General features: G+C 35.7%; 1 protein-coding gene across 1 annotated transcript in view; it reads right to left on the bottom strand.

The window, feature by feature from the left end:
- Nucleotides 1–22,174, bottom strand: part of Tsf1 (Transferrin 1) — a 101,006-nt gene that overhangs the window by 69,424 nt on the left and 9,408 nt on the right. Inside the window, exons 2-4 of the mRNA XM_069833826.1 lie at nucleotides 19,709–19,969; nucleotides 8,801–9,034; nucleotides 4,071–4,204 (exon numbers count right to left, since the gene is read on the bottom strand). Coding sequence (XP_069689927.1) covers nucleotides 4,071–4,204; nucleotides 8,801–9,034; nucleotides 19,709–19,916 — 576 coding nt within the window. The 5' untranslated portion in view covers nucleotides 19,917–19,969. The remainder of the gene's footprint in view (nucleotides 1–4,070; nucleotides 4,205–8,800; nucleotides 9,035–19,708; nucleotides 19,970–22,174) is intronic.

Below are 22,174 nucleotides of genomic sequence, written 5' to 3'. Positions count from 1 at the left end.
GTTCAAAAAGTGAATGAAACAGGACTCAATTCTGTCGATGGGGACCAAATGCAGCGTGTATCTGGAAATATTTTCAAAGGATGTGACATTTTTATTAGAGGAAGTGCTCCAACAGTTATTACCAGGGAAAGGATTTATATGTAAATACATATTTACTTATAAAGCTAATATAATTTATATTTTGCATTATCTTTATGTTTCACAATGTGTAGGGTTGAAAAATCCTACTTTTATTTTCCATATTTTTCCATATTTTAGAGTTTAGTACATATTTTCGTTAATTTCCATATATTTTCCATATTTCATATAAAACAGTCCATATTATATTAGGTTTAACAATAAAACAAAACAAAATTCCATTAACTTTTAAAAATACATTTCAACAATAGAGATTTAAACACATGTTCAGTAATCCCTTTAACATCAGAGTTATTTGAAAATTAGCAGTCCTATCAACAATGGGAAAGTAAGTTACAAAACTGTATTAATTTAATTTAAAATTTTTAACAGACTTCAGTTGTGCAGCTCAACAGTTAAATGCCAGTTAGAGTACACATAGGTTCAGTTTTGTAAATCATACTATAAAGACGGTAAATATGCCAAAAGTACGTCATTCAGTCAATTTAAAATCAAAACTAACAAGTTACATTTCAGAATTTAAAGAAGATGGTTTATCAACTGACAATAAAATATTATTTTGTAATTTGTGTCAGTGTGCAGTATCATCTACACAAAAGTTCCTGGTGCAACAACACATTACAACTAGTAAACATCAGGCCAACAAACAACTAAATTCCAAGCAGAGACAATTGTTTTTAACACAACCAACAACATCGAATGTAAGATCTGAGTTTAACATCGACCTGTGCCGTTCTCTCATCTCTGCTGATATTCCTCTCTACAAACTAAAGAATAAGGTCTTCAGGGAATTCCTTGAAAAATATACTCAACATACAATCCCGGATGAGTCAACACTTAGGAAGACGTATGCTCCATCCATCTACGATGAGACAATACAGAAGATAAGAGATGAAATTAAAGATAGTTCAATTTGGGTTTCCATTGATGAGACTCCCGACAAAGAAGGTAGACTTGTTGGTAATGTAGTTATCGGTTTGTTAAGTGAACAATATTCTGAACGAATTCTTTTACATTGTGATGTTCTAGAAAAGTGCAATAACAAAACTATAGTTAAACTGTTCAACGAAGCTATGGGTATCCTGTGGCCAAAGGGTATTATGTACGATAATGTGTTATTCTTTATTAGCGATGCTGCCCCTTATATGGTCAAAGCTGGACAAGCATTATCTGTTGTATATCCTAAATTGACTCATTTTACTTGTGTGGCGCATGCATTTCATCGTGTGGCAGAAGTGGTCAGAGACAATTTCCCTAAAGTAGATTTGTTGATTTCATCAGTGAAAAAAGTATTTCTCAAAGCTCCCAGTAGAGTTAACGTGTTGAAAGAAATGTACCCTGAAATTCCATTGCCACCAAAGCCAATTTTAACTAGATGGGGTACATGGCTAGAAGCAGTTGAATATTATGCCGAACATATAGACTCTATTAACAATGTTCTCCTTGCATTGGACTCTGAAGATGCAGTCTCAATTGATACTGCGAAAACAGTTACCTGTGACATAAGTGTGAAGAATGACTTAGCTCACATTCAGCATACATTTTCATGCATCATAAAAACGCTCAAAAGTCTCCAAAATAGGCACCTTTCACTATCTGAAAGTTTTGAAATTATAAATAGTACTGTGGAACAACTGAATCGTGGTAGAGGTAAAGTTGCAGATGCAGTAAGAGCTAAGGTGGACACTGTACTTTCAAAAAACCCTGGATATGAAGAACTACAAAAGGTTGTTGCTGTGATGAGTGGTGAATCAACAGTGAAGATTAACTTGGACTTATCCCCAGCAGACATTGTGAAATTGAATTATGTACCAGTTACTTCTTGTGACGTCGAACGCTCTTTTAGTCAGTATAAATCTATCCTCAGAGACAATAGAAGAAGATTCACTTTTCAGCACTTGAAAGAAATGTTTGTAACCTATTGTTATGGTAACAGACAATAAAAATTGTGTTTTGTTGAAACTACATTGGAAGATAAGGTACGTCCATTATATTTTTTGTTTAGTTTGATTAAAATGTACCAATATTTAACGTACATAGTCATTTTTTTATAATTTTAAGTCCATATTTAATTCCATATTTTGATAAAAATCCATATTTAATTCCATATTTTGGTAAAAATAACTACATATATATTTACATATTTCATATATTTTCAGTCCATATAAATCCGTTCCCTGGTTATTACAAGGCAAGACAATAAATTACATCTGTAAAGTAATGTATAAGTCGCGATATTTTATTGCCTATAGCTAACGCGCTGAATCACTGCTAAGCGGACTGTATGTTAAGGCTGGTCCAAGATAAACCGGGAACGAGAATCAAAACGAGAATTGGAAACGGCTATGAATATCGAAATGTATGTCAATAGCAATATGTAAGGTTGATATTACGCATTCTGATGTTATGTGTGTAGAATTGACTAATTTCGTTCTCTCATGAAAACAAACCAGCCAACATAAACGTAGGTTAACCAACTTCTGAATTTATGACAAGGAATATTTAAGAATTCAATTCACGTGGTAATCTGGTCACGAATAGGCTACACGTAGCATATATTGAAAGTGATTATACTGAATTTCCGAGTTAGTTAGAATCGATGCATGAAGAAGAAATTATGTCATGTACTCCTTGGTACAAAATATACGACAATCAAATAGCTTTATCATGACAACAGAATAAATCTAGTAGGCTGTGATCGGAATCGAGAACCGAGAAGTTAAAACTTGGGCAACCTCACGTTCCCGTTCCCGGGCTCCGGCAAGATCCTCGTTAATAGGTGAATGCTCACATTTAAATACAGAGTGTTAAAAAAAAGTATCCAATATTTTAGGAGGTGCTAGTATGCATCAAAACAAGAAAATAATGTCTAAAAACGTGGGTCCTACATCACATACTTTCTGAGATCTGAAAACTTGTTCATAGCAGGTGCTCGATGTGACGTCCATTCATAGTAGTGCATTCCTCTGCCCTTCGGCGTAAGGAATCACACACTCTTTGACATGTCACCGTCAGGTGTTCATGCTCATTGCGGAAAAAAATGTGCTAGTGTGCCATCATGCATGAACCACATCTGTAGTCATTGCTGACATGGCACATACTACAGCAAGTCAGGCAATACGTTAATACGAAAGTCCTGATAAGGAACCTCAGTTAATCTCAGTGGTAGCACATATGGCCCTTAATCTATCACCAAGAACGCCTGCCCATAAGTTGATTGATAATCGGTGCTGATGCCTTGCTTCTTCAACTGCATGGGGATTTTCATCAGCCCACACATGCTGATTACGAAAATTCACAACACCATCTCTGCTGAACCCCGCCCATATCCGCAACCAGACTTTTGTTTTCAGTATTCCTTACGACGTATCAGTATTCCATGCCAGGAGTGTCAACTACGGTATGATTATCTGGCAGTCTGCTGTATTGTAGGGCAGAGAAATGCATTGCCATAAATGGACGTCACATTGAGCACCTCCTATTAACAAGTGTTCAGATCTCAGAAAGTTTGTGTTGTAGGACCCATGTTTATTAGACTCTTTTTTTTCTTATTTTGATGCATACTATCACCTCCTAAAATACACATCCTGTATATATATTTTAACAATATTTCCGTTCTCGTCCTAGTTTCTCGTTTCCGGTTCATTGTGAACCAGCCTTTACGTGCCACATATCATTTTTCGAACGACGTCGTACTAAGCAAAACCTGTTATTTCCCGTCTATTTACAGTTTGTGTATTTGAAACTTTGTTTCGATTTTCATCTACTACTACTGCAGTCAAATTCTATCATTACCTTCTTCCATGCCTCTAATTTACCGTGGATATCAGAATAAGGTATATGCAACTTAGCTGTTTCTATAGATAACCTCTTTCACTTGTAACAGTCTCTAAGTCAGTGTATTTGGTAGCACTATTATAAAAATTGGTTACCTTCGTGATGGGGATCTTGTAACCCACATTTCTGCCGACACCAGTGTGGCAAGATTTGAGACCTCGTAGACCCTGCACACTGGTGATGTTTTGATTCTTATGAATAACAGCCACAGCCTCGTACCGGAACTCCTCTGGAAAGATAAACGAAACAACGAACATTAATGATTGGAAAATGTCCGCCAGAGATTCCTATTGAGATGCAATAAATTATACTGCCTTAAATTCTCATATTATTATGCAGCTTTTGGAGTTATACGAATGTATGAAGTCAATTAAAAGAAATCAAACATCTAGTGTTCCTGGCGGTAAAACTGAAAGTAATCCAGCGTTCTACCGACTCTTTGTAATAAATAAAGCGTCTATTTTTTCGATGTTAAATACGATATATTTTGGAAAAGTAAAAGCAAATTTTTGTAGAGGAACATTTATATATCTTAAGTACTTCATTATAGTGGCTTTATTTTCCTTAAGTTTACTTCAACTTACATATTTACGAGCTATGCAATCTATGTGTCATACAACTGAATCACTAGTTCTGACATGAACACACGTAACTGTCTGGAATTAGAAAACAGTTAAAAGTTTACGACTCTTACGTCAGGCCACTGTGAACGATTTCTTTTGATAGCATAATCTCTAGGGTTAAGGTTGTCCTTTTATAATCCATTGTTACTGGGACGTAAAAAGTTTGGAACGTAAAAAACTATGAATACACAATTGAATTAACAGAAAAGGCATATTTTCATCTATATCAATAGGAAAATATAAAGTTATTGCTAAATTTGAATATAGGTTAATTCTGCGCATACCAGTATCGAAATCTGTGAAGTTACGATGAAATAACTGCATGTGTACGCTTTCTTCTTCGGTGATGGAAATGTATAAAATTACATTAAATGAAATCTATGTACATGCACAATTTCAGTGGGAAGGTAGAAACCTAGAAGTCAAATCAATTTACTTGTAAGATTACGTTTTCTTTTGCACAACGAATTACCTCCTTGCGAACGTTTTAGTCTGTGCAGACATAAATGAGAGAATAGAGTACGTTATATAGAGCAGTGGTCGGCATTTTATACCTTCAGCCGTTCTAGGGTGACCGCGGCAAACCTGCCTAGCTCATTCACCTCACAGTCTAAACCCGCCACTGCAGGTGAACCAGAGGGTGGGGGTTGAGAAGTCGCGTTCGACTTATACTAAATGTACGACATTAGCAGACAGCTGATGTAGAGTAGATACAGAATGAACCGAAAGTAATGTCATTAATTCCACGGGGTTATTCTCTGAGATAATTCAAACGAAAAGTTTAATACAATTTTGCTTGTTTTTCCTTCCTTTTCGAGATAAAAATTTCTTTATATGAAACACTGCATAGTGTTTTTCGGAAAGGCATTGATTTCATTCTCAATATTCTCAGTGAATTTAACCCTAGAATGCTATCGTAGGTACAGATGCCTCAAACTAGGAAGCTGCCTGGAGAGGGGAAGTAGTAGAGCTAACGGAGGGGGCCCCACCTAGGCTCCGATACCCAAGTATAGTCATATTATCTGAAAAGTTGACCGCTTAACAATGTATTCAAGATGTACCCTCCCTATGCAGCCTTCTCAACTGTTATCAGAACTGAGCTGTACCGTTCTAGTCCACAGTGCACAGTAGTAGGCGGACAGTGGTAGGGGAGAAGTGCTCTATGCGCCTGCGCGAACGAGACAGCTTGCTAGTTTGAGGCATCTGTACATCAAAATATGTATAATAGATCCTCACTATTTTTCCCGCCAAGCGAGCCCCTAGCTCTTCTAGCTATGCCTCCATCATTCTGTCAGTTGCTGACTAGCAGTCGTGACAGCAGGTTGTAACTTACACGCTTGGCCAAGTTATTATAAGATATATTTGGAAGTGTACGTTAGATTTACGTGTAAATGGTATTAATAGAAGATTTTCTGTCAGTGCAGCTTATTTATTTCCTTATAAGTGAATTTTATCTGCCTAAGTGACTTTGGGTGAAAACTTACGTGATGATCCTGACACTACTCTGTAAATTATAGATGAAAGTTCAGATGATGATGATGCTGAAGACAATATAGAGGTTGAATATGAAGCTTGCGACAGTGACAAGGATCCAAAATACATACCGGGATGAAGTTGCAGCGCAAGGAGAAAAAATTAATGGACGATACAGTAGGAGAGATTGAGAATAATTATTGTAGAAAAGAAGGGAATGAAGAAAGAAGAAAAAGAAGCAAGAAAACAGGAAACGAGAAACTCAGCATGTATTCCGCTGCCGAAGAAAAGAAAAGAATAAATTGTATTCTGAAATATTTTCTTATAGTTAAATTTATATGGTTTTTTTGTTTCCTGTAAATTTATTTTGATATAAACAGAATTTAAAAACAAAAGACACATAAAACTAAACAAATGAAATAAAAATGATATTCATAAATATATGATTTTATATTTCATATATGTTTAGTTTCATGAAAATAAAAATTAGAAACAAAAACGAAACTCAAATAAATAAAACTACAAAGAAATAAATAAAAATTATATTCCGAAACAAGTAGGCCTATAGAGCCCAAAAACACTCTTTTCGCCCATTACGTCATTTGTATGTAGGCCTATCAATAGCAATACAGTACTACTCAATGACGATAAGATTCTAGGGTTAAGAGAGCAGTGTATTATGATAATAAATGATTGGAAGAATTTTAGTTTCGTCCTTTAAATATGCAGAAATTTAATCCGAATAAATGTAACAATGATTTTCCCAAAATACTCACTGGAATGTTTCATATAAAACAATTTTTATATCGGAAAGAAAAGAAAAACGATCAAAATTGTATTAAACTTTTTTGTTTGAAATACCTCAAAGAATAACCACCAATGGGAACAGTAGACAATCTCACAGATTGTATCGGGGCAAGTATCCACGTAGGAGACATCCGGCCCATATCATTTTTCCACGACTGTTCAAAAAGTTAAGGGAAGAGGGGCACGTGGTGCCAAATTACAATTCCATTTCCACACAACTATTTTTGCTTATAACTTTCGACTCAGTCATTTCCGGACCATGGTTCCTTACCTCAAATTAATACATGTGCCCTTCGCCATTATCCCTGAAAGTTTGTAACACCACCTCGGAAACACTCTGTATATAGCTATACTGCATGATTCAAAAGATTGTACTCAAACTGAAGCAGTTTACAGAGGAGTCGAAATGTAATATGTTTCTAATAGGAACCTTTTATTGGTCTCTAAAGTAATTCTCAATTATTACAAGCCCGTAATGACAGGAACAATTTCCGGATATAATCATATTTTGCGAGACTTGTGTTGGTGGAGATTTTCAGTCTGTTGTCATACACTAATACTTGTGACTCATTTTCTTTCGTATCTGCTTTTACTTGTGCGCGCAGAGACCAGTGGGTTGTGTGCATTACAGTATTGAATTGGAGATAATGGTGTCTATACTTCGTAACCTCTTGAGATAAGTTAAATGGAAATAATCACGTTTTCAGAAGTCCAAGACATGCATTTTGTGCACACGATGAAAGTTCACACGAAACTGAACGCCTGTACCTAGGACAATATCCGAGTAGACACCATACAGATCCCAGAACGTTCAAAACCATGCAACAGGACGGAGCACAAGAACACGTTTTTTTACTACACAAGATTTTCTAAATCCCCTATATCCCGGGCGATGGATCGGAAGGGGAAGTTCGATTGAATGGCCAGACCGTTCCCCTGATTTGACTCCTCTTGATTACTTCTTCTGAGGATGTATCGTTTTGGAGACATCGGTGAAAGACTCAAAAACACATTTAGGCAGGATACTTGCAGAAACTTAAAATGGTTTGCGCCATTTTCAAATCCTCCTTGTCGGAGGCCCCTATAGATGCGGAGATCCGCGCGCAATTTTTGGTCGCTACTCCCATTCAGACTTTTGCCCAATTGGACTCTTTGTGTGCTCGTAGTCAAGCGTTATTACGAGAGCGTTCGCAGACTCCTCAGGTGGATGTCCCTCAGAGTAATAAAAATCATAGGATACCATTAGGTAAGTGTTTTAGTTGTAAGCAGGCCGATCATTTTCCTCGGGAATGCCCCAAGAACTGGAGTGTTCGAAAATTCATTTCAGAGAAAGAGTCAAGAGAGGATCGACATATGGACACACAACGAGACCAGGAAAAATTTGGTTCTCAAACGTCTTCTGTCTCTGTTGTGTCAGAAGGTATTCGTGCAAATCAGATGTCTCGTGTCCAGTGGCGGTATTGCAACTTCAGAGAAGCTTCTTTGAGTGTTTATTTAATACTGGTAGCGTTTCTTCCTTGAGTAGTGATAAAATTATTAAACAAATGGGTCTTATACTTACTGCACTATTCAATATAAACACTATAATTTTAATGTGCGCGACTTTTGGATCGCTCTGCAAAATTGTTATATTCTAACCTCTCTGTAAGCTTCAGTTTTGAGAATAACATTTTGAATCGCTCTGTACAGTAAACAGTTTCATGCTTTCTAGCTTATAGCTTAGAAAATTGTATTTAAGTGTATTATATGCATATCAGGCTTAATTGTAAGAATTTGCTACACTGACTGGTCTTGCTCTACCCGTAACGCATTTCACAGCCAACGTCAGTACACAGCAACCTCACCTTGTATCAGTTAATGAACCTAGAGAGAGTTAGTAATCTTAATTTATGCAGCGAGACAAACAACGTCAATGTACTCACCGTCAGGCTCTTCTTTGGTTCGGATCTCTTTGAACACGATGAAGGACTGGTTGGTTATCTTGGACGCCAGGAAGATATCCTCTGGGTCGACGGGCACGAAGTCGGCGTCGTGATGCTGGATCTTGTCTAGACAGGCCGTGCGGTCGCGTGCTGGGACACAATGCATGTGCAGTGCGGTCTCAGATGCCATCTGCTCGCAGTCATTCAGAGCGCCATCCGGTACACACACCTTGTCTGCAATAAATAGAAAACATGCATGAAGAGATCTGTTATCTGATAGAAGACTTTATGATCTTCATTCCACTTCCTGCACACCTCGTACTATTTAATCGGATAGTTCGCAATGAGTTAATAAACTCCACTTACTGTATTTTATGTCCTTTACGACTTCGAAGTCCACAGATATATAACGAAATTGTTTAATGAATGAATGGTTTGATTGATGGATGAAAGGAAGAATGGATGGACGACTAGATTAATGGATGGATGAATGAATTCATGGACGGATGGATGAATGAATTCATGGACGGATGGATGAATGAATTCATGGACGGATGGATGAATGAATGGATGGATGGATGGATTCATGGACGATTGAATGAATGAATGAATGAATGAATGAATGAATGAATGAATGAATGAATGATTGAACTTAATTAATTAATGAGAGGATGTGTGGAATTTGGATAACTGGAGGAAGATAATTACTACAGATCAATAAGCCGTCTTGGAAGCTCAGTTGGCTTAAGACAATCGCGGACCTAGGTGCAAATCTAGGGGACGACGGAGTTGTATTTGTGGCGGACAAAGCCAAGGCTATGGGTTTCTTCTCGGAATTCTTTCGTTCTTCCTTCGTCATTCCACTAACATTCTCCACAATCTCTAATAATTCCTCTTTCAATATCATTTCCCTCTCGAAAAAATAGAGCGTCTCCTGTGTTTGTGTGACATCAAAGCCGCCATCCCCAACAACAGATAATTCTCGCGGTTTCTTCCAAGATTGGTAGATGGCAATAGTCGACAATAGATCTGTATGAGACACCGAAGCCCTCCCCACAAATTTCATGGTTGTCTGATGGGCATATGATGACTTCTTCATATTATAAGTTACAGATAAACGAAGAAAGACAAATCACATTAGAGGTATGGTATATGGATTTGATGGCTGGAGAGGAAGGAGTAATGTGATGAATGATGAGCCGGCTTAGCCTGACAGCACAGTCGACTCGCCAACTTATTTCAATACGGGTGCACAACAGAGGTCTGCATCGGACGTTTTCGCTCGAGCGCCAAGTAGTTCATAGCATAATCCGATAGGTAGCGCACATGCATGATGGGTAAAATTGTCACGAGCGATAAATCCTCCAAGCCGAGCGTTAGACATTCGTTCTTGTTACAGTGATGAACTGTGTAGTAACATCATAGATGTTTATCATTTCAAAACTTTGCCGTGTTTAACTAACCTCTACATAGTACAACTACAAAACTTGCTTTAAAATGTAATATAAATGTTGTAGGTAAATGTTCCCCCCCCCCCCACACACACAGGAGTGATCTTGTTTTTGCCACATCTGATAGATGTTACTGGATGTAAATGTAATTATTATAAACGGAGAACACAATCACGATAATGCAAGAACTGTATCAAGTTTTCTAGTAATAATAATAATAATAATAATAATAATAATAATAATAATAATAATAATAATAATTAGTATATCAATCTTTGCGTCTGTAACAGTTGAGCAGCATGATTATTCGTTTTATTATATTTTCTGTGACGTTATCTCTGTACTAATATTGTTATTAATCTACTGCTATATCAATAATATTTTGTAAAATGTTTCTACATTGTCGCAGTATATAGGCGGAACACTATGTATGGACCTATATATGTGGTAAATCAAATATTGAATAATTATTAATTAGCAATAATAACTGTATATCGAAGTTTTTCATACTATTTTATTTATAACTTCATATTCCTGTTTTGGTACGTTGCATTGACTGTTCCATTAGACGTTTGTCATAAACGCAGAAAATAAAGCCTTATTTTTACCGTGTGAGAAAAACATATGTGTATCTTATCTGTCGCCTTCCATACAAGATAAGACATGTCGGTGAGATGACCTTGTACTGTGCTTCTATTTATTACTAGCGTATCACGACCGATCGTATCTCACTCGAGGGTGCGACACTCGACCGAGTTCAAGCGAGCGATTTAACTCCAATGCAGCACTCTGGTGCACAAAAAACCTCTTAGGAGATGTAGTGCATAAGGATGGCCCATGTTCCGCCCGATAAGCACCTCTACACTTCCATATAGGTCGGTGGATGAGTGAGTGAGTGAGTGAGTGAGTGAGTGAGTGAGTGAGTGAGTGAGTGAGTGAGTGAGTGAGTGAGTGAGTGAGTGAGTGAGTGAGTGCTAGGGTTGGTTGATGAAAGGAAGGAAAGACAGATGAATAATGGATGGATAGATGCAAAAATCTCATCGGCCGGATGGGTGGTTGAGTTATCTAGATGATGCATCGATAGACGGAAGAATAAATTGATGGATGGATGGATGGATGGATGGATGGATGGATGGATGAATGTAAGGATCGAATTTATAAATGCACGAAAATAGGGATGAATGTATCAATAAAATTATTCAAAGGATCGATAGAAATAAAATTGATGGAAGGAAAGATGAATGAATGGATGAATAGACAGGTACAATATATGGGTGGGTGAATGGATCGAAGCTTGAAAGGTTCGATGGAATTGAAAATCGATAGACGGACGAATGAATGAATGAATGAATGAATTAATTAATTAGTCAGTAAGTGAGTGAATAGATGTGTGGAGGGACGAATGAATAGTTATGTTGTTAGATGAATGAATAGATGAGTGGATGGAATGGATCGATGAATAGATGTGTAGGTAGATAAATGAGTAGATCTTGGACTGATGAATAAGTAGATGTGTGGATGAATTGATGGATGGATGAATGAATACACAGGCCAGTGAATTAATGGATATATGGGTGGGTGAATGGATGAATAAACACATGGAGATTCATGAATATCCGGATGAATGAATGAATGAATGAATGAGTGAATGAATGTGTAATTGATTAATGAGTGAATGAATGAATCAATGTATAGATGTATGGATGGTTGAATGAATACATCGGTAAATGGATTAATTAATATATGGGTAGATGGATGAATTAATGTATGATAGACTGGAATGTATGAGCTGATGGATGAATGACTGGATGGGCGGTTAGTGAATGAGTGGGCGAATGATAATCGCATAATAAAATTAATTAATATAACATTTGAAGTCAGTTTTTGGAAAATGGCTTCTTGATATGTGAAGGTTATTTCAATTATCAAGGAAACACCGGTTGGATAATATTGATATACTTAAATGACTAATTCAATTACTTGAATTATTGATAAATCTACTGGCAGTTGCGTTTCGTATATGTTCAATTAATTCATCTGTATGAAACTGTGCTGCTAATAGTATTTGAAAAAAGAACCTGCTCTTAAATTTGAGGGAAAGTCGCGCAGAGATCTAAACAAGGCCAGCTGAAGAGAACAAGTCCTCCTGACATCATTCAACTTGACAGACTCCAATACATGTGAGTTCTGACGTACGTAGGAAACTTCCGAAGCAATCAACGAACAAGGCATAAGAAAAGAAATGGAACCGCTGTTTATGTCTTATAAATTGTAGCAAAATTATTATTATTATTATTATTATTATTATTATCATCATCATCATCATCATCATCATCTTCATCATCATTAATTTCACAAGATTATTTCGATCATTGCGATTACTTTTGCGGGTCTATTACCTGTTACGAGAGATTAACATCAAATTTAGTCTGCCACCGAGTTGGTGGAAGAATTATTAATAAATGCATTAAGGAAATTACAAGTTTTACAGTAGATCTAATTCATATTCATCAAAATACAATTTTCATTCGATACTGTCTTTTTTTTTTCAATCTTATTTTTAACATTTGCAGCCGATCAGGTACGAAGCCCCTTCTATGGACCAATAATGAGGCTAATCTGTGAGGGCTGTTGTCGCACACCCCTAGGGGTGGTGATATATGAATTTCAATGAGCATTTGGAATGAACTGACAAGACAAACAGAAGTACTCGGGTAAAACCTGCCCCAAATCAGCTTTATCCGCCACAAATTACATTGGCACTTCCAGGGATCGAATGCCGGTTGCCTCGATGAAAAGCGTCGTCTAACCAATTAATATACTATGAGAGTTCGAGTATACGCCATGGCAACTATAACTTTCTTTTATTTTAAGTCAAGCGATGATATGACGATATGTCGCATGTTATAAGGCATCCATAGTACGTGGTCTCATCACTAGACGACCGTGTGATGTATGGCTATCGCACAGAAAACAATGTGAATTCAGCTGTCGGTCGACCGCCGTGTTATGCATCCATGGTACGAGTATGTGGTCATTACGGAGATGGCAGTGTGATATGGTTATCGCACAGGGCGATGTAATGCGTAATGCAGTTGTGAGGAAAGCTTTGTTAAATGGATGTGATCCGCTGGGTTTTTTTTTGGGTGAGTATATGTAAAGTAACGCCATTCCAACTATCGTGTAAACATGAGGAGCGTGATACTGTGTCATTTATGGATGTTTTATCGCTATAGACCCACCAACTTATTACCGATTGGAGATGAGGTCGCTGCTATCGCTACAAACAGGAAACATGCAACAAGCTCAGTAGTTCGGACTTCTGTCGTCGGTAATTGGAACTCGGCTGGCCTATACCCTACCCTATCCTACCCCACTAGTACACATACTGCCCTTTCATGTAGCACATACACGTATCCTGCTCTTGCATGACGCTGTGTTTGATCGCTATCCTACCCTACCCTAATAGTACACATACCCCATTTTTATTTGCATATTTCAAATTTTCGAACCGCGCCCGCATTCTCACAAAAAAAAATTGTCATGACTTATGCCCCACCCCTCGTATGAGTCTTCTTCTCAATCTGACAACACTGCGCATCTAACATGAGAAATTATTAACGGTAATATTACCAACAGCTAGTTCTTCAGCTAGTGATGATAGTGAAAGTGACAGTTGAAAGGAAATGCATTCCAGAATAAAAGTTCCATAATTTCACAATTTCGCCAGGAGGAGATACTCTTATTTCTTAATTTAGTGTTAAAATCGAAAATATAATCGGTACATCCATATTTTATGCATCGTATGCAGTGTTTATTCTTTAGGAATTCACATTCTGAAAGCGGGAAGAGAAAAGGTAAGAAAGAGAAGAATAAAAGGAGAGAAAAAAGACAACCAGAGAAGTATAAGAACAAAGAAAATTTAAGAAGAGAGACGGTAAAAAAGATATGGAATAAAATGAGAGAAGAAAAAGACAACGAAAGAAGAAGTAAAAACACAAAGAAAATCCGCGAAGAGAGAAGGTAAGAAAGAGGAGAAATAAAAGGAGAGAAGAAAAAGACAACCAGAGAAGTACTAGAAAAAAGAAAATAGAAGGTAAGAAAGTCGATGAATAAAAGGAGAGAAGAAAAATACAACCAGAGCAGTACTAGAACAAAGAAAAAAGAATGTAAAAAAGGCGATAAATTGAACGAGAGAAGAAAAATACAACCAGAGGGTACAAGAACAAAGAAAATTTGAGAAGAGAGAAGGAAAGAAAGAGGAGAAATAAAAGAAAAGAGAAAAGGACAACCAGAGAAGTACTAGAACAAAGAAAATTGGAGAAGAGAGAAGGTAAGAAAGAAGAGAAATAAAAGGAGAGAAAAAAGACAACCAGCGAAGTACTAGAACAAAGAAAATTCGAGAAGAGAGAAGATAAGAAAGAGAAGAAATAAAAGGAGAGAAAAAAGACAACCAGAGAAGTACTAGAACAAAGAAAATTGGAGAAGAGAGAAGGTAAGAAAGAAGAGAAATAAAAGGAGAGAAAAAAGACAACCAGCGAAGTACTAGAACAAAGAAAATTCGAGAAGAGAGAATGTAAGAAAGAGGAGAAATAAAAGGAGAGAAAAAAGACAACCAGGGAAGTATTAGAACAAACAAAATTCAAGAAGAGAGAAAGTAGGAAAGAGGAGAAATGAAAGGAGAGAAAAAAGACAACCAGAGAAGTACTAGAACAAAGAAAATTCGAGAAGAGAGAAGGTAAGAAAGAGGAGAAATAAAAGGAGAGAAAAAATACAACCAGAGAAGTATTAGAACAAAGAAAATTCAAGAAGAGAGAAAGTAGGAAAGAGGAGAAATGAAAGGAGAGAAAAAAGACAACCAGAGAAGTACTAGAACAAAGAAAATTCGAGAAGAGAGAAGGTAAGAAAGAGGAGAAATAAAAGGAGAGAAAAAAGACAACCAGAGAAGTATTAGAACAAAGAAAATTCAAGAAGAGAGAAAGTAGGAAAGAGGAGAAATGAAAGGAGAGAAAAAAGACAACCAGAGAAGTAGTAGAACAAAGAAAATTTGAGAAGAGAGAAGGTAAGAAAGAGGAGAAATGAAAGGAGAGAAAAAAGATAACCAGAGAAGTACTAGAACAAAGAAAATTTGAGAAGAGAGAAGGTAAGAAAGAGAAGAAATAAAAGGGAGAAAAAAGAAAACCAGGGAAGTATTAGAACAAAGAAAATTCAAGAAGAGAGAAAGTAGGAAAGAGGAGAAATGAAAGGAGAGAAAAAAGACAACCAGAGAAGTACTAGAACAAAGAAAATTTGAGAAGAGAGAAGGTAAGAAAGAGGAGAAATGAAAGGAGAGAAAAAAAGACAACCAGAGAAGTACTAGAACAAAGAAAATTCGAGAAGAGAGAAGGTAAGAAAGAGGAGAAATAAAAGGAGAGAAAAAAGAAAACCAGAGAAGTGCAAGAACAAAGAAAATCCGAGAATGAAGAAGGTAAGAAATAGGAAAAATAAAAGGAGAGGGAAAGAGACAACCAGAAAGTAATAGAACAAAGAAAATTCGAGAAGAGAGAAGGAAAGAAAGAGAGAAGAAAAATACAACTAGAGAAGTCTAGAACAATGCAAACCCGAGAAGAGAAGAGCTAAGAAAGGGGAGAAATAAAAGGAGAGAAGAATAAGGCATTCAGAGAAGTACTAGAAGGAAGAAAATTCTGGAAGAGAGAAGGTAAGAAAGAGGAAAGATAAAAGGAGAGGAGAAAGAAGGAAGAAAATTTATAGAACAAGGAAAACTGAGAAGTGAGAAGGTAAGAAATATGAGAAATAAAAGAAGAGAAGAAAGAAGGAAAGGATAACAACGTAAGAAAGATGATAAATGAAAGAAGAGAAGAAAGAAGAAAGAGATAAGCAGATAATTCATAAAAAGAAAATCTGGGAGGGGAGGAGGTAAGAAAGATGATAAATAAAAGGAAATAAAGATGAAGAAAGGGATAGCAAGGTAAGAAAGATGATAAATAAAAGGAGGGAAGAAATTACGAAGAGATAAGAGAAGTAATGAGAAGGTAAGAATGTAAGAAAGTAGAGGAATAAAAAGAGAGATGAAAAGAATAGAAAAAATAGAAGAAAGAAAACAAACAGCAATAAGAGAACAAAGGAAAGGACAGAGAAAAGAAGAGAAACAAAGAAGATAAAGAAAAGACCAGATGAAAGAGAAGATGAAAGAGGAAACAAGGAAAAAAATTAGAAATAGGAGGCAGGAGAGGATGGGAAAGAGAAGGAAGAGAAAAAGATAATGAGGTAGGGAAAAAGACGGGAAATAAACTTATGAATAAGGGGAACAGGAGGAAGAAGTAAAAGCGGGAGAGCAGAAGGAAAACTATAAGGAAGAAAAATGAAAACAAAAAGAACAAGGAAAACGACGAAGAGTAAGAAGACAGCTGCGACGAAGGTAATCATTCGCAGCTGACCTTGTTCAGCTCTCCAGTCCTCGAGGTATTGAACTTTCCCTCAACTTAAGCAGATGTTCTTGCGGTAATTACATAGTCTGAGATCTTGTTGTTTCAGTGTTCGATTCACGACCAGAGCACTGGTTTTTGCCTACCTTGAGAGTCATCCTTCTTTTTTGCGTAACCTAAAAACCAACCAATGAATTGCTCTCGACTGCATACAAACAGCAGCAAGCATGCTCTTTAGGAACTTGTATTCGCATTAGGTACAGAATAAAACAGCAAGCTGTAATTACAATCAGATATCAGAACCATGACCTACCGCAAAACTTCCTTTTCCTGAAAGACGAGCAACTTTCCCTCGTCCACTCTTCACAAAGGGAGAACGCTGAAGAAGTTAATGAAACTTGATTGTTATGTAATAACATTAATGGTAATACCAAAATTACACCTAAAATAATGAGTTTTATTTATTTAGATCAATCTATTAGCTACTGAAAATAAAAATTTCAAAGCGATGAATAGAACAGAAATAAATAAGTTCACTAGATACATCTGGTAGCTCATAGTATTAGGGCAAGGATAGGATATGCCCTCTGACAGCTTCGCTCCTGTTATAGAAGCATGTTTACAATTAGGGCCTTTCACTTTCTTGATGAGCAGAAATTATATGTTGGCAATAAAAGTTTATAAAATCATATTGAATTGATTCAAAAGTTTATCTCCATATTTCTAGAAAAAGAGTTTCGTTTAATTAACACTATTTTAAGTCGACTACATCTCATGCACTTTCTCAAGATACTCGCGATGCGCAGTAGGGGAACAACGTTTCTTGGAGAGGGTAGGAGTAGAAGGGAAGGTAGGGCGCGTGTCTACCGAGTTCAAGGCAAAGGCTAACCCATTCCCCTACAATTCGTAAGAAGACTCGTGCGCAGCTCTGTAGGAAGAGTGGGGGAGTGTCTGGACATAATGCATGAGCTATACTGTCAGAATGACCCTGTAACTTCAGCGTGTTAATTTTAATGAACAGGAAATGACAACTATCGATAAAATCAGTAGTTACGACTTTTCTTGGAGCAGACAACATGAGAAATAATATCTACTTTAACAACTAGTCTTTAATAAATCAATAATTTCAATTATTTCAAATGTAAGTCTAATACACTGTAAAAGTGACAGGGAATTTGAGAAATGTGTATATACGAATTAGGGTAATGTAAACACGATACATAAATACAATTTGCTGTAGGGTTGCCTAATGAATGGAATGAAATAAGTCAGTCCTCAAATGGTGATAATGATAATTATGAATTATTATTATTATTATTATTATTATTATTATTATTATTATTATTATTATTATTATTATGCATTAAAAAGAATGTGCTATTAAGACAGTAAGCAAAGAACTGTTTTTGAACCATATGCAATTAAAAATTAACTTGTACAGACCAACAGAACACTGTATACGCACATAAGAATATTGTTACTGTTATATTTTATTCATCTGTATGTAACGCCAACATTGGCAATAATAAAGCTGTCTTTAAATTAAAGATTGCTCAATGGTACACAGCATACTGTAGTTAATAAACAGATAAATTGAAAGAAATATTATATAGACATTTTTATTTTTATTTAATTTACTCTAACGTAAAGACAAAGTTTTATTAAAATATAAAAAAATTAATTTAAAACATTAACATTTTACAACATATACAATACATGTTAGTATCACCCATACGAATGGTTCCTTAACATATTAACAGGAAATTTAACATGGTTGATGTTATATTCTTAAGAACATAATCTGAAATAAGGAGTGTTTTAAAAATGCACTATTAAATTTCGTTATTGTAACTCGTGCGCCAAAAAATAACTTTAAAATTTCAATAGTTACGCATGCATTGTGCACGCGGAATACAATTATTTTTTTTAATATACTGCTACCTCCTCATGGATTATAATAAACCCTTTCAAATAGGTTATGTATATATATGCGGACTTCCTTTGTATATAGAAATGGATTATTCACATTGTAATTTTATAGGATGTGGCCTAAGCATTTCTGTGAAAACAAATTTAGAATTTCCGTTCTACATAATTCTTTAATTTTTTCTATTAGTGTAGGTCGAATATAGGCGTTACATGTCAAAAGATTAACCAAATGCTAACTAAAATATCAGAGTTTATAAGTACGGTATTTTAGAAGTCAGTGATTTATGTGACTCGGCTTCACAGCTACAAAACATCAATAAGACCACAACCAAAACCGTCTGATCAACAAAGAGTGACAACGAAATTTGACAGATATATGAAAATAATCATAAACGGAATTTGTATTAAATCAATTTTGAGAATATTTAAAATTACAAATTAAATTAAAAAACAGAACGAAGACGTTCGTAAACAAATGTTTAACATACATATCAAAGTGAAAAATAAGTTATGTACAACCAAAGAAACGATAGACTCATGCCTAACACGCCAATGATCTAAAATACATTGAAGAATGATTATGAACAATATTTCAAAACAAAAAGGAATCCTGATAGTAAATACAGACAATATCGAGTAGAATAAAACATGTAATGCGTATGCATAATGAAATTTAAAACAGAAAAATAACGAATCGGTTATTTCAGAAACCAGACAAGTCCATTTTTTATCAAAAACGAGTTTATTGTGTTTTTGACATTAATGCATGTATTTGCACGTCTGCAGGAGAAAGTAGACAAGTACGTCTTATTTTAAGTGATGATATCATGACAAATTTTTTACTGAAAACATTTTGGGTATTTGAGAAACAACACATGACCACGAATTTTAGGGCAACCTAGCGCTCTCAAATATAATTAAACGTTTCTATAAAATATCTATAAATATTGCAATTCATATGAAAAATTCACTCTGAGAAGATAAGAATGTATATCCAATATTGATAAACTGCAGGCAGTTTTCTCAAAATTTGTAGCTAAGGACATGTGTAGTTTTCTCAAATAATCCATTCAAATTGTTGCTTCATACTGAGCGGTACTCACAGACGTGTGGCGTAGGGATGGCGAGGAGGAGGGCCGCCGGCAGCTGCAGCAGCAGGAGAAGCGACAGCTTAGACATGACGAGAGCTGAGACTGATCGTCCGGCGGCAGAGCGCAGCTTTATAGTCGTGACAGCGCTGCCCCTCCACAGTTCGCGCGTCCTCTTCTTTTGTTTTTCATCGCACAACTCTTCACGAACTGTGTTCCACATCCCATCAATCACCGCCCTGGGTGATGGGGCCCATGTTAATCCTCTGTCCTAGTCTACAAAAAAAGAAAGGTACTCCTATTTTATCAAAATAAATAACTTACATTACTAGAGATCAACATCACTGATAACGAAAAAATGGTTTTCAGTATATCTCTGTCTCAAATAAATAATAATCTAATTTTCCTCGATTAAAATATCCACCGTTCTGGAGTAGTGGTCAGCGTGTCCGACAATGAAACTAGTGAGCCCGGAATCAAATCCTGGTGAGGACAACTTTATTTGTCTGGTTAAGATATTTTCCGGAGCTTTTTCTCAACCCACTAAGAATAAATGCTGGCTAACTTTCGGCGCTGGACCCTGGGTTAATTTTGCCGTCATTATCACCTTCTTTTCAACCATCATACATACTTAGACTACAGTAGAGTCTCGTTAATCCCAATTACGCTAATCCTAAAGTCTGGTTAATCCGAAAAAATTATTGTAAGAAAAAACCACATTTATTGTAATAGTACAAAGTAGAGAAAAAAAAATTATAAATTCACTCAATTTCTTTTACTTTAAAAGATTATGAAAATAGCACATTCAAGGGTAGTTACAACAATTAGTGTTTTCTGTACATAATTTACACATCTTTCATGCTCATAAAATCAGTAATTTTCTGTTGTCGTAATGAAGTGAACCTGTTGGTTACAGGATATTCCTACCACCATCTCTCAGCGCTCGTAAATAGCATGCATTGCATTACAGGAAATTTTTCGGTTAATCCGAAAATCTTATAATCCGAATAGGTATTGGTCCGAATTGGTTCGGATTAACGAGACTCTACTGTATATGCCATGGCTAAAAGAATCCGATCTAATGGGTGCCCCAGTATCGGAACAGAATTCATCATCATAATCGCCAAAAAGTCGCAAATGGCTACACGTCAATATGAGCGACGTTAGTATAATTATGCAGAGTACTTCACACAAAACGGATAGTTTTTTAAATCTTTCCATTTCTGTTCATAGAAGCAACAAAGGTGCAACTTCTTTCTAAAAGTAGAAATGCTTACCTTCACAGTAGATGTTGACTAAACAACAACAGTAGATGTTGAAAATTACCTCTTCCTTCCTATATACATATCCCCATCCGTCGCTTCATGTTTCTCGCAGTTCGCTGCAATATTTCCTCATTAATTCCATTTATTTCTGTAATTGTATTCTTCTTCTTCAAATAGTTAATTGTTCGTGGTCGATTCTTATAAACTCTATTTATAATATAACCTCACAAGAAATAATCCTGTGATGTTAGGTCAGGTGATCTGGGTAGCTACAATTTTTTAGAAATTACTCATCAACAGGGAAAGGATTTATATGTAAATACATATTTACTTATAAAGCTAATATAATTTATATTTTGCATTATCTTTATGTTTCACAATGTGTAGGGTTGAAAAATCCTACTTTTATTTTCCATATTTTTCCATATTTTAGAGTTTAGTACATATTTTCGTTAATTTCCATATATTTTCCATATTTCATATAAAACAGTCCATATTATATTAGGTTTAACAATAAAACAAAACAAAATTCCATTAACTTTTAAAAATACATTTCAACAATAGAGATTTAAACACATGTTCAGTAATCCCTTTAACATCAGAGTTATTTGAAAATTAGCAGTCCTATCAACAATGGGAAAGTAAGTTACAAAACTGTATTAATTTAATTTAAAATTTTTAACAGACTTCAGTTGTGCAGCTCAACAGTTAAATGCCAGTCAGAGTACACATAGGTTCAGTTTTGTAAATCATACTATAAAGACGGTAAATATGCCAAAAGTACGTCATTCAGTCAATTTAAAATCAAAACTAACAAGTTACATTTCAGAATTTAAAGAAGATGGTTTATCAACTGACAATAAAATATTATTTTGTAATTTGTGTCAGTGTGCAGTATCATCTACACAAAAGTTCCTGGTGCAACAACACATTACAACTAGTAAACATCAGGCCAACAAACAACTAAATTCCAAGCAGAGACAATTGTTTTTAACACAACCAACAACATCGAATGTAAGATCTGAGTTTAACATCGACCTGTGCCGTTCTCTCATCTCTGCTGATATTCCTCTCTACAAACTAAAGAATAAGGTCTTCAGGGAATTCCTTGAAAAATATACTCAACATACAATCCCGGATGAGTCAACACTTAGGAAGACGTATGCTCCATCCATCTACGATGAGACAATACAGAAGATAAGAGATGAAATTAAAG

The sequence above is a fragment of the Periplaneta americana genome, chromosome 8, assembly GCF_040183065.1.
Source record: "Periplaneta americana isolate PAMFEO1 chromosome 8, P.americana_PAMFEO1_priV1, whole genome shotgun sequence".
Lineage (NCBI taxonomy): Eukaryota > Metazoa > Arthropoda > Insecta > Blattodea > Blattidae > Periplaneta > Periplaneta americana.
This window is presented reverse-complemented; position numbering and strand designations above follow the sequence as displayed.